Below are 13572 nucleotides of genomic sequence, written 5' to 3' on the forward strand. Positions count from 1 at the left end.
TTTCCTGATTGAACTATAGATACTATAAGCCTTACTAGAAATTAGTCACTCATGGAAAATTGAAGGATGTCCCCTTTCTCCTTTGTTCAAACAAAAGGAACAGAAAGTCTAAAAATCTAAAATCATATTTAGAGAACATATTTCATTTTTAGTTCCACATAAGATCCGTGATTGTTTCCCCAGATATGCATAGGAAACCTTAGCTAAGAAACCTGTCTCTGTCTCCTCACAAGTTTGTGAGGGTCAGCAAGAGAGCATGTGAAAGTTCTTTAAAAAGCATAAAAAGTTTGTCTTTAAGTAGAAAAAAGGCTGTGGAGGGAAAATGTGAAAAATAGAAACTTGAAATACTTTATAATCTTACCTCACCTAAAAGAACCACAATTAATTTAGAATGTCTTCAGACTAGCTATCTACTCAGTTATGTATAATATATATGCAATACATATTTTTTTAACAATAAAACCACTGCTATTGTGTTCTACAATTTGATTATAAGCAGTGTGTCTAAAATAGTGTCTTAGATTCATGCAGTAGTTTATTTTAAAGGGGGTCAAATTATGGTAAAAAAAAAAAAGTAACAAAATTCAAGGAGTTCCCTCATGGCTCAGCAGGTTAAGGAATTGGCATTGTCACTGCTGTGGACCTGTTTACAATTGTGGCATGGGTTTGATCCCTGGCCCAAGAACTTCCAAATGCCAAGAGTGTGGCAAAGGATTTACATGGAGATCCTGCTGAGTAGCATCGAGAGCTATGTCTAGATACTTATATTGCAACAGAACAAAGGGTGGGGGAAAAATGTATACATGCAAGAGTAACTTGGTCCCCATGCTGTACAGCGGGGGAAAAAATAAAAAAAATTTAAAAAAATTAAAAAAAAGGGAAAAAAAAAAGAGTGGCAAAAAAACAGAATACAACAAAACAAAACAAAAAAACCTCAATTCATTCAAGCAGGCTTTCAGTTTACTGTTTTGCTGTTTGGTAATATCTTAGATAAAAATATAAATCTGTTGGAAATGAACATTTCTAATTATTATATGAAAATAACTTTAAAAAATCATTCTTTTTCTCACAACATTAATGTAATGCATGGACTAAGTGTAATTTTGTGTGTGTATGTATTTCTTTCAGGGCTCGTGGTTGGGTTTATCCTAACCATTGCAAATTTTAGCTTTTTCACCTCTTTGCTGATGTTTTTCCTTTCTTCTTCAAAACTGACTAAATGGAAGGGAGAAGCAAAGAAGCGTCTAGATTCAGAATACAAGGAAGGTAAAATGAATTATATTTGATGTTACTTAAAATAGTAACCTTTATTTCATCTTAACATGTTATAAGACGTTTATCTTATATGATTTAGTTTATCATTACTTTATCATTAGTTTATCATTACTTTGCCACAATAGCAAGTAACAGCAGAATTTTAGAAGTACTATCATAAAGCCTATCATTAATTATTCTAAGACATTACAGAATGTGATCAAAGGTACCATCCCACTTTTAGTCATTTTAAAAATTTTAGTCATTTTTCTTTTCTTAAACTTTAAAATATAAGTTCCTATGATTGCATGATTTTCCTCCTGAAGAGAAAACATTTTTTTTGTCCTTTCATCCTCTTGTTTGTTTCTAGGTGGGCAGAGGAATTGGATTCAGGTATTCTGTAATGGAGCTGTGCCCACAGAGCTGGCCCTGCTGTACATGATAGAAAATGGCCCTGGGGAAATCCCAATAGATTTTTCCAAGCAGCACACTGCTTCCTGGATGTGTTTGTCTCTCTTAGCGGCTCTGGCAAGCTCTGCTGGAGACACATGGGCTTCAGAAGTTGGCACTGTTCTGAGTAAAAGCCCGCCAAGACTGATAACAACCTGGGAGAAAGTTCCAGTTGGTGAGTTTTTATTTAGGTTTCATTAAAAAGCAAAAATGAACATAAAGCCTCCTGATTTATTATGTTTCTTTGTGAAGAGCCTTTTAAGAATTTCTCTTGGTCTACTTAATTGGAAAATCACTATAGGCTCTTAAACTGGTGATAAATACTATTTGCAGGAAGTGCCAACAATTCCTAGAGAAACAATAGAGAAACAGAGATTGACCCACAGGCTTATCAGTGGGAAAGGAAAAGATAGAGTATTTCTTGAGAACCTGGAATGTAGTTAGTGTTCCAATATATATCTCAATTCTCCATTACCATAATTGACTGCTAGTACTACTAGTGGTACTTCTTTTTTTTTTTTTTTTTATCGTCTCCTTCTCCTTCCTCTTCTTTTCCATCTTTTCTCCCCTTCATCATCACCATCACCATCATCATAACAGCTAACATATTTGAGTACCTACTATGTGCAAAGCACTCTCTGACATGAATTACTGTTTACTCTTTTTTTTTTTTTTTTTTTTTTTTTTGGTCTTTTTAGGGCCACACCCATGGCATATGGAGGTTACCAGGCTAGGGGTTGAATTGGAGCTGTAGACGCAGGCCCACACTACAGCCACAGCAACACTAGGTACGAGCAATGTCTGTGACCTACACCATAGCTCACAGCAGCACTGGATCCTTTAACCCACTGATCAAGGCAAAGGATCAAACCCACATCCTCGCGGATACTCGTCAGATTCGTTTCTGCTGAGCCACAACGGGAACTCCACTATTTACTCTTAACAATGATGTGAATTGATCGTTTTGTTGTTTACATCAAGAAAAGTAAGGTATTAGAGAAGGTAGGTGACTTCACCACACTCACCAAGCTTGAAAGTGACAGAACTAAGATTGAAACCAGGCGGTCTGGCTCTACTAACCTATCCCGCTTCACTGCTTAGAATGTCAGGAGTTACTGAGGAGAGAATACTTTTCTAAGTAGGACAGTCTTTGGTTTACATCAAAGAGAACACTTTCTTTGAGTAAGTCTTGATTAGATAGGTACTAAAATTTTTTGCTTTTTTTGGCTTTATGTGTTTGCTCATTGTTAACCAGATGGTTTTATCTGTGTTCTTCTTCAGGGACCAACGGAGGGGTTACGATGGTGGGACTTGCCTTCAGTCTCCTTGGTGGGACCTTTGTGGGCATCGCGTACTTCCTCTCGCAGTTGGTTTTTGTTAACGATTTAGACATTTCTGCTCCCCAGTGGCCAATTATTGCATTTGGGGGTCTGGCTGGATTACTAGGATCGATTGTGGACTCATATTTGGGAGCTACCATGCAATTTTCTGGTGAGAACATTACTTATTATTGCAACTTATCAGTGTATTAAAGTAATGGGAACTCAGCCACACACAGTGGTGGCAGGGCCTGGCTACTACAGAGAAGAGGTGTTTTACTCTTGTTTGTGGGCCAAAAAACTCAAGGATTGTATTTTTTTTTTTTTTTTCCTTTTTAAGGCCCCGTACCTGCGGCATATGGAAGTTCCCAGGCTACAGGTTGAATTGGAGCCACACAGCTGCAGGCCTACCCTGCACCGACAGCAATTCCCACATCTGAGCTGCATCTGTGACCTGTGCCGCAGCTTGAAGCAGTGCTGGATTCTCAACCTACTGAGAGGTCAGGGACCAAATGCATATCCGCATGGACACTATGTCAGGTTCTTAACCTGTGAGCCACAACAGGAACTCCAAGGACTGTATTTTTGACTAATTGTAAAACAGGTTATTTTAGTTTCTCTTCTGTGGAAAGTGTAAAGCATTCCAATAAAGTTTTTAATGTGGTTTTTTTTTCACCCATGCTGTTGATTTTTAAATGTAATAGTCTGATCATGACACTGAATAAATGTGTTAGAAAGAAAGAAAGAAAAAGAAAGGAAGGAAGGAAGGAAGAAAAGAAAGAAAGAAAGGAAGGAAGGAAGAAAAAGAAAGAAAAGAAAGAAAGAAAGAAAAGAAAAGAAAGAAAGAGAAAAAGAAAGAGAAAGAAAGAAAGCAAGAAAGAAAAAGAAAGAAGGAAGGAAAGAAAGAAAAAGAGAATTGGGAAAGAAATTTAGAAAAGGAAAAAAAAAAGAGAGAGATGTGATAATAAAAACAATCCTAAAGACCCAGGTTGCTGAGGGACTAAGAATGATCGGGCAAGATCTCTTCTACAGTTTTGAATTTCTTATTCTTTTGTGTTAAATTGAAAGAGAATTAGCCCTGTAGAGCAGAATAGAAGCTACTTAGGAAGGATGTGTTAGTGCAGGAGACTGATGCTTTTGCTTATGGAATTTACCTAATCCCAGGAAAACAGAACATTTGGAATCAAATCATTGTAATGTCCCTCTTTCCATTTGTTTTCCAAGTCTATTTGCGAAATAATTATTCTGCTAATATGACTATACACAAATGATACACTTTTCTACTGTGACATCGTGTTCATGCTCCTCCCCACTGAGTTTTTGGTCCTACTCAAGATATAAAGGAGAGTGAGTTTTCTCCAAAACTTTCTGTGCTTTGCATATGAGGCTCGCCTGTCATGTCAGTGTACTGACATATTCTGCTAGATATGTATTTGTTCCACCCTCTAACCAACAATGTTTTCTCCTTTGATTCAGATAGCGAAGAGGCTAGAAGTCTGGAAAACGGTTCCCTGAATAGAGTCCTCTCAATTCTCTTCATGCCCCCAAAATAATCTACTTGTCCTCCTGCTCCCCCCTTCCACTGTTAGGACATTTTTTCTCTCAGCTTCATTAGTCTTAATATAAATGCAGAGAAGAAAGTAATCTGATTTTTTTAATTAAAGTATAGCTCATTTACAATGTTGCATAATTTTAATTTATACAAAAGGGTCATAACCCTTTACACACACACACACATTCTACAAGGTTTTTTTTTTTGTTTGGTTTTTGTCTTTTTGCCTTTTCTAGGGCCACTCCCACGACATATGGAAGTTCCCAGGCTAGGGGTCTAATCGGAGCTGTAGCTGTAGCTGCCGGCCTATTGCCAGAGCCATAGCAACGCAGGATCCGAGCCAAATCTGCAATCTACACCACAGCTCATGGCAATGCTGGATCCTTAACCCACTGAGCAAGGCCAGGGATTGAACCCACAACCTCATAGTTCCTAGTTGGATTCATTAACCACTGAGCCACGATGGGAACTCCCCTACAAGGTTTTTTAAACTCCTTCCTTCTTCCCTCCCTCCCTTCCTTCCTTTTTGAGGGGGGCCACACCCTCAGCATATGGAAGTTCCCAGACTAGTGGTCGAATTAGAGTTGCAGTTGCTGGCCTGTTCCACAGCCACAGCAACACGGGATCCGAGCTGCATCTTCAGCCTACACCACAGTTCAGGGTAGTGCCAGATCCTTAACCCATTGATCAGGGCCAGGGATCAAACCTGAGTCTTCATGGGTACTAGTTGGGTTCGTTACTGCCAAGCCACAACGGGAACTCCATCTACACATTTTCTTAAAGAACATACAGGTTTTTTTCTAAATTGGGCTATTACTGGGGAAGTTTCTGAACATATTGAGTGGGTTGGGGAAAAAAATATGGGCTAAGGAGCAGACTGATCTTTGTGTGCCTCCTTTGTGCTAGCGCCCTGCTAGGTCCTGAGTGTCCATTTTAGAGACTGCAGGTGTGATCCCTGCTTTCACAAACCTCTCAGGTCACTCTTGGTGGAAACCCCAGGGAAGCCCAGTATGCCAGTTTCATGCCATGTCTGCTCTTCAAGTTCTCCCTTCTGCTTCTGAAAACATTCCAGCATTGTTAAAAGAACAATATTAAGGTGTACTGAAACCCATTCAAAGAGGCCTCTTGTAGTCAGTGGTTCTGTATCACTTGCCAGATAGGTTATCTGCTGAAGTCATTTTACAAATGGCTGAGAACCTTTGGAGGAGAAAGCTAATTTGTTGTTGTTGTTGTTGTTTTAATCAAGTCACTTGGATTTTTTAGCTCACTTTCTTCTTCTTTTTTTTTTGGTCTTTTTTTAGGGCCACACCTGCAGCATATGGAAGATCCCAGGCTAGGGGTCCAGTCAGAGCTGCAGCTGCTGAGCTACACTACAGCCATGGCAACGCTGGATCCTTAACCCACTGAGTGAGGACAGGGATTGAACCTGAGTCCTTTTGGATACTAGTCCCATTCATTACTGCTGAGCCACAACGGGAACTCCTTTCCAGCTCACTTTCTTCTTTTTCATTCCAGGTTTGGATGAAAGCACTGGCATGGTGGTCAACAGCCCATCAAATGAGGTGAAGTACATAGCAGGGAAACCCATTCTTGATAACAATGCAGTGAATCTGTTTTCTTCTGTCCTTGTTGCCCTCTTGCTCCCAACAGCTGCTTGGGGTTTTTGGCCCAGACAGTGAGCTTTATTTCATTTACAAAAGTTAAAACTGTGGTAAATTCAGCTAAATTTGTAATTCCAAGTTTCATCCCAAGAAGAGTAATTGTAATGACAATGCAGAAATGCCAGCTCCTTCCAAATTCTGTTATGATGGAATTCCACATTTTTCCTCTCATTAACAACCTTGTAACAACTAACATCTTTCTGGTGGAAGGTTAGAGTCATAGAATTTATCTCCTATATATATTCTTTTCAGCTGAATGGTAACTTGCTGAGCAGCGAAACTATAATGTCCCTCTATATTGAACTGAAAGTTTCTATGTGGTAGATATAAATTTTGTTTTTTGTTTAAATCAGTAAAAGGACTAAAAATGACAAAAATTTTAAAATGTGGCAGAGAAATGCCACCATGCCAGTTATCCAAATGTTGTATCTGCTTTAAGTATTTAAACAGATTGTGTGGAAGCCTGAATAAGTGTCGTTTCCTGGACTTCTCATTACTTGCCATTTATAATTGTGAAAAGAGTGGAGTTTTTTCCCCTGGTAAGCTGTGAGGTCTACTCCACGTTTATTCTTCCTTCCTCAGGGTTAGTGGTGAAAAAAGGCAAATGTCTTTTTCATGTGACCTTTAGAGTGCGTGAAACAAATTATTTTTCAGTCTAAAAAATGTGCACCTTACTATATATTTCATTTGATCTCTGAGCAGAAGTTATCTAAAACGTAGTATTTTTAAAGGTATTTTCTAGCTTTCTTGAAATTTGTGTAGGAATCTGGTTTACATTGGCATGGTGAATAGTTAAAAAGCCACTTGAAAATTATTGTAATTATTACTTCATGTGCTGTCCTAGAATTCCCTGGAAGATGCTATGATTTCCTATTATGTACCTTCTAAGTTGTGCTCTCTTCAACATTATAGCCTCAACCAAAGTGAAATCTACTTCTCCGTTGTTCTTCACTATGATTTATGTGCTAAAGGAGTTTAATATAGTATTAAATATAGGATTACTGTGCTAAAAGTATTTTGAAATATTTCCATACCTTTCTTCAGACCTTTTTGCATTCATAGAAAAAATTGAGGCGAGATGTCATGAATAAGCCACTATCAGAGTGGATAAAGCTTAGAATTCTTAATTAGTGACCCTACTGTAGTGATTATGTAGAAGTGACTTGGTTCAGGAAGAATTAAAAAAAAAAAACAAAGAGTTGACACACTTAAGCCTTAAGCCACTGCTCAGTGGGTCTCAACCATTGGTTTTCAACTTGGTGTATACATTGACATCACCTGGGCATCCTATAAAACAATACTTGTGTCTGGGCTTCACCCAGAAATTCACATTTAACTGGTCCGGGGTACAGCCTGGGTACTGGGACTTTTTAAAGTTTTTCATGCCCGTTAGAATCATGTAGGGAGTTTTTAAAAGCAGTGTTGCCAAGGCCTCTCTTTAGACCAAGTAAATTAGAATGTGGGAAAGTGAGGCCCATGCATGGGTTATTTTTAGAAAGCTCTGTGAGAGTCTAATAGTTAAATAGGTTGAGAACTACTAAATAAGAATATCTTCAGACAAATGTCAAATCATTATGTTGTACACCTGAAATTAATGTTGTATGACCATTATACCCCAATAAAAGTAAAAAAATAAAAGATTATCCTATACCTAAAAGAAGTCTCAAAAGAGTGGGGCTTTTCATTTTTATGCAGATAACTATTAGCAGCTGTGCCGTATTGCTGTCTTCGTGGATGGAGAGCTTCCGGTAATTATACAGCGTCTTATAGCTACCTCGCTTACCAGATCATCCCTGCGTCAGTTTTCTATGCAGTCTGTTTATTCCTACAGCTGTTCTAACCTGCCTTTTCTCTCTTTTCCTGGCGACTCATCCTCATGACACACTAGGGGCCAAAAATACTCTTTGAAATCATTTTGGGATTGGGTAGAATTACTATATCTGTCACAGTTTGGGGACATAGTGCCTCACAGTCCTTTATTTGAAAACCTAGGGCTAGTTGTGTTTTGGAATCAGAAATTTTCAGATTTTAGAAAAGTGATAGGGTACTTATAAAATGTTTTAACCTAAAATGCCCAAAAGAATCTAGTGTGGCACCCATTATCAAATACAGTAATATTTCTATGGTGAATATATGAGTAGCACCAACAAATGTGCTAACTAAAGACTGCGAAAAGCCTTGGATCAGATCGGTTTTTGTCACCAAATTTAGAAAGAAATGTTCTGTTTTCAGAGCATTTTTTGGATATGATAATTGTAGTTTTTTTAGATGAGAGTCTTTAAAGAAAATCTTAACATGTATTTTACTGTAATATTATTTTTAACTTGGATATTTAACTAGTTCAGCCTATTCTTCCTCTTTACTGAGCGAGCAGTTTATGCAAAAAATACTTTTCATGAAAGAGCTTCATGTAGCCATTTAATAGGTACAGCTGCCTTCTTAGGCAGCTGAAAGGCACACATGCAATTTCTTACCATACTGTTGCACAGTAGAAAAGAGCAAGGTGTATGGGGCTCAGGGCAGCTCCCAAAGGAGACGTGAAGACTTCAAGGAGTGTTATTTGAAGATTTGTCAAGTGGAGCCACCAGAAAGAACCGTGAACTGATAGAACAGGTCATTCCATTCTTAGCTTTTCTCATTTTTTGAGTTAGCCATGCCTCATCCTAGGTGCATATATCACTTTCTTATTAATCGCTGCTTTATACGTAGGTATGCTGGCTTCAGAAATGCCAACCTTATCCCAATTAAGTGTAGGCCTAGTGTGGAGAAAAATCATGGGAGGTGACATATTATAAACTCCTGCTATGTGTCTGCAGTATGAACAGATGCTGCCTGTTGGCACAGTGGTCTACGGGAGCCGCCTCGTCTGAGCTTCCTGATGCTATCGCAGTGAGAAAAGATTTACTTATGTACTTAGCCATTAAATCCCAGGTGATTTGCACGTGCCTGAAACATGAAAACGCAGTTATGCAGCTTAATTATATTTAATCTCCAAATGGAGTATTGTTGCCGTAACTCCAAATGGTCCTGAACATTTTTAAAATATGTAGGTGTTCAATATATATTTGTTAAGTTGTTTGATACTAATCAGTTTTTCCTTTAAGAATCACTGAAAGTTGATAATCAGGAACATATTCCTGGAAGAAAATTAAAAATTTAAAGAACAGGAATTCCTGTCATGGCATAGTAGAAACGAATCCATGAGGTTGCGGGTTTGATCCCTGGCCTTGCTTAGCGGGTTCAGGATCCAGCATTGCCGTGAGCTGTGGTGTAGGTCTCGGTCGCAGATGTGGCTCAGATCTGGTGTTGCTGTGGCTATGGTGTAGGCCAGTGGCTACAGCTCTGATTAGACCTCTAGTGTAGGAACCTCCATATGCTGCAGGTGCGGCTCTAAAAAGACAAAAAAAAAAAAAATTAAAGAACAGTTTGGCTACCTGAATTTTGGAGGACTGTGATGACTCCAGCATTTCTCGATTCTGTAATGCAATTTTAATGGTTTTGGATCTAATGAGTCAGTAAGTGATTGTATAAGGAGTAAGGGTGAGGCCAGATTGGCAGGGAAAGGCTCCTGAAGTTATTTTCCCTGGCAAGACTAGACATGTTAATTCTCATTTATCATAACTACCCCCCTTCACAACATTTTTTTTTTTTTTGTCTTTTTGCCATTTCTTGGGCTGCTCCCCACAGCATATGGAGGTTCCCAGGCTAAGGATCAAATCGGAGCTGTAGCTGCTGGCCTACACCAGAGCCATAGCAACGTGGGATCTGAGCCGAGTCTGCAGTCTACACCACAGCTCACGGCAATGCTGGATCCTTAACCCACTGAGCAAGGCCAGGGATCCAACCCGCAACACCTCATGGTTCCTAGTCGGATTCGTTAACCACTGAGCCACGACGGGAACTCCTCCCCCTTCAAAAATTATTTTACATACATGGAATCTTGTCTAATGTTTGGATTTTTTCCTTTTTATTAATTTTTAATTACTTAAGTAACACGTAGAATCTATCCTTTGTAAAAAAATATATTAGAGGACCTCCCTGGTGGCCCAGTGGGTTAAGGATCCAACATTGTCATTGCTTTGGCTCAGGCTGTAGGTGTGGTGCAGGTTCAGTCTCTGGCCTGGGAACTTCTGTATGCCAAAAAAATTTAAAGAGTCTGCAATCAGATGTTTCTTCTGGGAGTTCCCATCGTGGCTCAGTGGTAACAAACCCGACAAGTATCCATGAGGTTGGGGATATCATCCCTGGCCTCAATCAGTGGGTTAAGGGTCTGGTATTGCCATGAGCTGTTGTGTAGGTCGCAGACATGGCTCGGATTTGGTGTGGCTGCGGCTGTGGTGTAGGCTGACAGTTATAGCTCCAATTCGACCCCTAGCCTGGGTAACCTCCATATGCCTCGGTTTCGGTTCTAAAAAAAAAAAAAAAAAAAAAAAAACCTCTCTTCTAAAAATCAAAAAATATTCAAAGAAAACAAAATAATATAGTCTCTGGGAACGGTCCCTCTTCCCCATTGGTATTTTTTAATGGTCTTCCTTCTCTTTATAAGCAACCTTATTAGCAATGAATTTTAAAAGGAAAATGTGATTTAATGCAACACAAATCCAGTCACCCAGCATTCATTTGGTGTGTCTATGCTTTAGGGACTGTGTTCTGGTGCTGGTGAATCAAAGATCGATGGGACAAAGACCTTGCCCTCCAGGTCTGATAAGAGTGGGAAGGACAAATGTGTACAACTGGCATATTGAACAATAGGACATGTGGCTTGTTATTTTTCAAAGTGACTTTATTTTTGTTTTCTACTGGCCCCTTAAACTTCTCATAACTTTATATAAAAACACCAGCAAGCCTGGATATTTCTTCGTCGTCTTAGAAACAGGTGGGAGAATAGGTGAACTGTGAGAGAGTAGAAAACCATGTTCCCCTTCCCCACTGTAAGCTGTAAAGCTGAAGCAGATCCAAGCTGAGGGTGGGGAGAAGACTAAGTCAGATTTGACTTTTTTTCGGCTTTTGTTTTTTAATCCAGGTTTGATTATTCTAAATGCTGCATTGAGACTCTATTGATAAAGTTTTGCCAATGCTGGTTGCTATGGATTGAATGTCTGTATGCCCCTAAAATTCATATGTTGAAATCCAAACCCCCAGTGTGATGGTGTTAGGAGATGGAGCCTTTGGGAGGTGATTAGGTCATGAGGTGGAGCCCTCATGAATGGGATTCATGCCCTTCTAAAAAAGAACCCAGGAGTTCCCACTGTGGCTCAGTGGAAATGAGTCTGACTAGTATCCATGAGGATGCGGGTTTGCCTCACTCAGTGGGTCTAGGATCTGGTTCAGTTGCCATGGACTACGGTGTGTGTTGCAGATGAGGCTTGGATCTGGCGTTGTTGCTGTGGCTGTGATGTAGGCCAGCAGCTGCATCTTTTATTTGACCTCTAGCCTGGGAACTTCCATATGCCAAGGGTGCAGCCCTCAAAAAAAGCAAACAAACAAAAAAAAAGGAGTTCCCATGGCTCAGTGGTTAATGAATCTGACTAGGAACCATGAGGTTGCGGGTTCGATCCCTGGCCTTGCTCAGTGGGTTAAGGATCCGGCGTTGCTGTGAGCTGTGGTGTAGGTCACAGACGCAGCTCAGATCCTGCGTTGCTGTGGCTGTGGCATAGGCCAGTGGCTACAGCTCCGATTTGGATCCCTACCCTGGGAACCTCAATATGCCACCGGAGCGGCTCTAGAAAAAGCAAAAAGACAGAAAGACAAAAAAAAAAAAAAAAAAAAAAAAGAGTGAGAGAGAGAGAGAGACCCCAGAGAGCATGCTTATCTTCTCTGCCATGTGGAGACACTTGAGAAAATAGCCTTGCAACCCAGAAGAGGGCCTTCACAGAATCCGACCACGCTGGCACCCTGATCTTGGATGTCTGGCCTCCAGAACTGTGAGAAATAAATTTCTGTTGCTTGTAAATCACCCAGTCTCTGATATTTTGTTGTAGCTGTTGGAACAGACTAAGACCCTGATGTAGAAGAGGGAAGGGAGATAGAGGCAGGAAGAAGAGAAGTATGTAATGATAGTTTTGGTTTTCTAGTCATGGTAGATGGCAAAAGGTGGTGTTATTGGATGAGTCTAGTATAGAAGGTTAAAATTGGTGTTAGCTTATAGGGTCCTTCTGTGGGCTGTTTGGAAGTTTCCTTCTGAGCCCCTCTTTTACAGTTCTTACACCAGCAGAGGCATCTCTAGTTCAAGTGGTTGCTTGCCTAATTTATCTATTTATGCAGACCATGCCAGAACTTAGTGGCTTAAAGCAAAAGCCATTTATTTGCTCACAGTTTGTGGCTGGCTATTTGGGTTGGACTCAAGCAGGGCAGTTCTCTTTTAAGTGATGTCTGCTGGGCTCACTTGCCCATATTTGCAGTCAGTTGATAGCTTTAGGGCTCTTGTGACAGCCTTATTTGTATGACTGGCACTTGATGCTGACTCTTGGCTGGGCTTCTCTACATGACTTGTCATGCTCCTATAGGCTTCTTCACCTGATGACACAAGTGTCCCAAGAAAGCAAAAGTAGGAGCTGCGAGTTCTCTTAAGACCTAGCCTTAAATGTCTTATATTCTCATTTCTGCTGCAATTATTGGTCCAAAAAGTTGAAAGGCTACTTCGACTCAAGGGATGGAGAAGTGTACTCCACCTCTTCATGGAAGGAGTAATCAAATTACATTTTAAAGGAGAGAGGTGACAGGTGTAAAACATTATTCTAACAATCTACCACTCTGTTACTTCTCAGATCCGGGGCATCTAAGCTCTTTCTGCTGAGGTGTTCTTACCTCTCTGGTAACCCCTATTGGACAGGATTCCAGACAACCTCATGGTAAGGTCTCACCAGGTGATCTACATGTATTCCGTGGGTAAAATCCCTTGCTTTGACAACCCCTAGAAACACTAGCCAATCTCAGTGCAGCAGCATCTCTCTGGCTTTACCATCAAAGAGGGGGTCAGGTACTTTCTTGCCCTCTGGAATCTCAGGCAGGAGTCAGCTTCCAGGCTTGGTCAGGCACTAGCCATCTCTCTCTCTCTCTCTAAAGGAAACACTCTCCAAAGGTACACTTAAAGTTTCCTCCCCAAGTTGGAGACGCGCCCAGCTACTACTTCCTCTAAAGAAATTGTTTACTACTCTCCTCGCAGGAGCTTTCTCCTCTCTGGCCCCTTTTATCACTCTGGTCTGACTGAGGAGTCCAGGAGTTACACAACAGGTTGTCACATTCTTCATGGAAGAGTGTATGTGTCACCCTCACTTCAGTCACCTGATGTTCATCATACTAGCATCTGCATCAAAACTAGGCAATTATAGTCATT

At 40.2% G+C, this 13572-nt stretch overlaps 1 protein-coding gene across 10 annotated transcripts in view; it reads left to right on the plus strand.

The window, feature by feature from the left end:
* The window catches only part of TMEM19 (transmembrane protein 19), a 62661-nt gene that overhangs the window by 17748 nt on the left and 31341 nt on the right, over positions 1–13572 (plus strand). For 4 of the 10 annotated variants that reach the window (XR_014803637.1, XR_014803636.1, XM_084956357.1 and 1 more), the window contains exons 3-8: positions 1129–1266; positions 1625–1879; positions 2986–3195; positions 6091–6137; positions 7932–7984; positions 13004–13087. Coding sequence is in view for 7 of the 10 variants with exons in the window: in XM_084956357.1 (XP_084812483.1) it covers positions 1129–1266; positions 1625–1879; positions 2986–3195; positions 6091–6137; positions 7932–7984; positions 13004–13087 (787 nt within the window). In the remaining 3 variants the exon portion in view is untranslated. Of the gene's footprint in view, positions 1–1128; positions 1267–1624; positions 1880–2985; positions 3196–6090; positions 7894–7931; positions 7985–9052; positions 9392–13003; positions 13088–13572 lie in introns of those variants that run through there. The other 6 variants (XR_014803638.1, XM_084956358.1, XM_084956359.1 and 3 more) reach the window with 3 other exon arrangements.

This window comes from Sus scrofa, chromosome 5 (genome assembly GCF_054392235.1).
Source record: "Sus scrofa isolate SSC_HxYL_T2T_F1_AM1 chromosome 5, Sscrofa_HxYL_maternal_Yorkshire_Landrace_v2.0, whole genome shotgun sequence".
In the NCBI taxonomy this organism is placed as follows: domain Eukaryota; kingdom Metazoa; phylum Chordata; class Mammalia; order Artiodactyla; family Suidae; genus Sus; species Sus scrofa.